Source organism: Trypanosoma cruzi, genomic scaffold, assembly GCF_000209065.1.
Source record: "Trypanosoma cruzi strain CL Brener 1047053513927 genomic scaffold, whole genome shotgun sequence".
Lineage (NCBI taxonomy): Eukaryota > Euglenozoa > Kinetoplastea > Trypanosomatida > Trypanosomatidae > Trypanosoma > Trypanosoma cruzi.
Window position 1 is genome coordinate 1 of NW_001849022.1, and position 1,879 is coordinate 1,879.

General features: G+C 68.2%; 1 protein-coding gene across 1 annotated transcript, besides 1 other annotated feature; it reads right to left on the reverse strand.

The window, feature by feature from the left end:
• On the reverse strand, window positions 1-1,879 carry Tc00.1047053440343.9 (dispersed gene family protein 1 (DGF-1), putative; the record flags this gene model as incomplete). The annotated part of the gene is made up of 1 exon (XM_797458.1): window positions 1-1,879. A coding segment is annotated over one exon (1,879 nt), but the record flags the coding sequence as incomplete, so codon positions are not given.
• Window positions 1-1,879: a sequence feature (areas not merged during assembly with more than two copies in the genome that could not be assigned to a particular haplotype).

Consider the following 1,879-nt stretch of genomic DNA (forward strand, 5'->3'; position numbering starts at 1 on the left):
CAAGATGGTTCGCCGCGCTGACCAGGCACAGCACCGCAAGGAGCACAAAGCCCGCAGCGTGCATCACCGTCAGGAAGGCCGAGCGCATCATGTTCGTGAAGGCAACCACGCCCGCGCACGCAAGCAGCACAGCCGCCATGCAGAAGTACTGGACGTGGCAGCCTCCCACGGGCGGGTGCACAGCCGCAATCAGGCCCACCGCACACAGCACCGACAGCTGGAACACGCACCAGTACGCGTGGCTGCCCCTCATGTTCGTCAGCATGCCGCCGTACATCCGTTGCTGCGCCGCGGGGTGCCAATACCCGACGGGGTACAGCAGGCGCTCGTGCAGCGGCTTCCTCGAAAACTGCCAGTACCTCGTGAAGCTCGCGCCCGTGTGGCGGGCAATCAAGTAGCACACGCCAGCAGGGAATGCCACACCGTACAGCACGCCAACGACACCAATCACGCGGTGCTGCACGCGGGCGCCGGGCATCGCCAGTGCGAGCACAGAGCCGAAGAAAATGCCGAGGTGCATCGCGTGCGCCACGACGTAAGTCAGGCTCGGGAAGCGCATCGCCGCCCACGCACTCGCCGTGTCCACGCCGCGCCACCGCTGGAAGGCCGCCGTCACACCGCAGTGCACGCACCCGAACACAGCGGCCAGCAGCGCGTTGCCCACCACCATCCACAGCGGGTCAAGGGCAGCAAACACCGACAGGAAGTACGGCAGCGCAACGGTGCTCGCACGCTCCTGCGCAGAGGCGCATGACATCCTCGCAAACACGCCGATTGCCTGCATCTCCAGGACGGAGCCGAGCCCGCCGGTCACCACCACCGCAACAGCCGCCGCACCCGCAACGACGCCGGTGATCGCCGAGAGGACGCTGGCAGCGGCGGGCAGCGTGTCAGACCTGATCGTGAAGGACCCAAGCAGCACACCCTTGCAGCCGCCAAACACTGCCGCAGCGTCGCAGCGAATGGCTAGCGTCTCGTCGGCAGCAATGAAGTAACCGCGGTGCACGGGCACAGCCAGCTCCAGGACGGTGGACGGATTCGTCGCGTTGCGCACCCACGTCGCGTTGCTCAGCATCGCTCCCCACGGACCACCAAACCCGCGCGGCTGCGCCGTCGACACCGGCACGAAGCTCAGGTGCGTGCCGAGCTGTGGGTCGCTTGCCCACCGAAACGGCGGCGGCAGTGCCACCATCAGCAGCGTCGGGACGGCGCTCCCACCGCCACGGATGTCGTTCTGCGTCAGGCTCTCACCAGCCGCCGTCGTCGTCACAGCAAGCGTCGGGCACGCCACCTCGCTCCACCACAGCGTGCTGCTCACCGACGCCGTCGAGGTCCGCGTGGGCGACAGCGCCACCGTCTCCGTCACCTGCAGGGTCACCGTCGTCCCGTAGTGTGTCAGACTGTAGCGCGCCGTGCTTAGGCTCGGCGTCGAACTTGGTGTCGGGCTGCGCGTCTCCGTCAGCGTCGCCGTGTGGCTCAGCAGCGGCATGCCGGGCGTGCGGTTGCACCCGTCCACGTGCGGCAGGTACACCGGCAGGCAGTCGCGCCCGTACCCGCCCTCAGCACAGCGGCAGCCGCACGACGCAGACATCGACCTCGTCGCAGCTGCAAAGCAGTGCACGTCGGCGTCGCACACGCCACACGCTACGGGGCGGAATTCCCCGATGATGCCGGCGGACCTGTACTCCATCGGCCGCAGCGCATGCCCGTTGAGCGTCAGGCACCCCACGACGAGCCGTCGGCCGGCGCCTCCAAGCGCAACGGTGCCGTCCATCACGACGGGCCCGCTGCCAGCGTTCCCGTGGAGCGTCAGCGTGCTCTGCACGAGTTCTGCACGGCGCGGGTACGACGGCACCGACAGGAGCCTGCCGCTGATGCT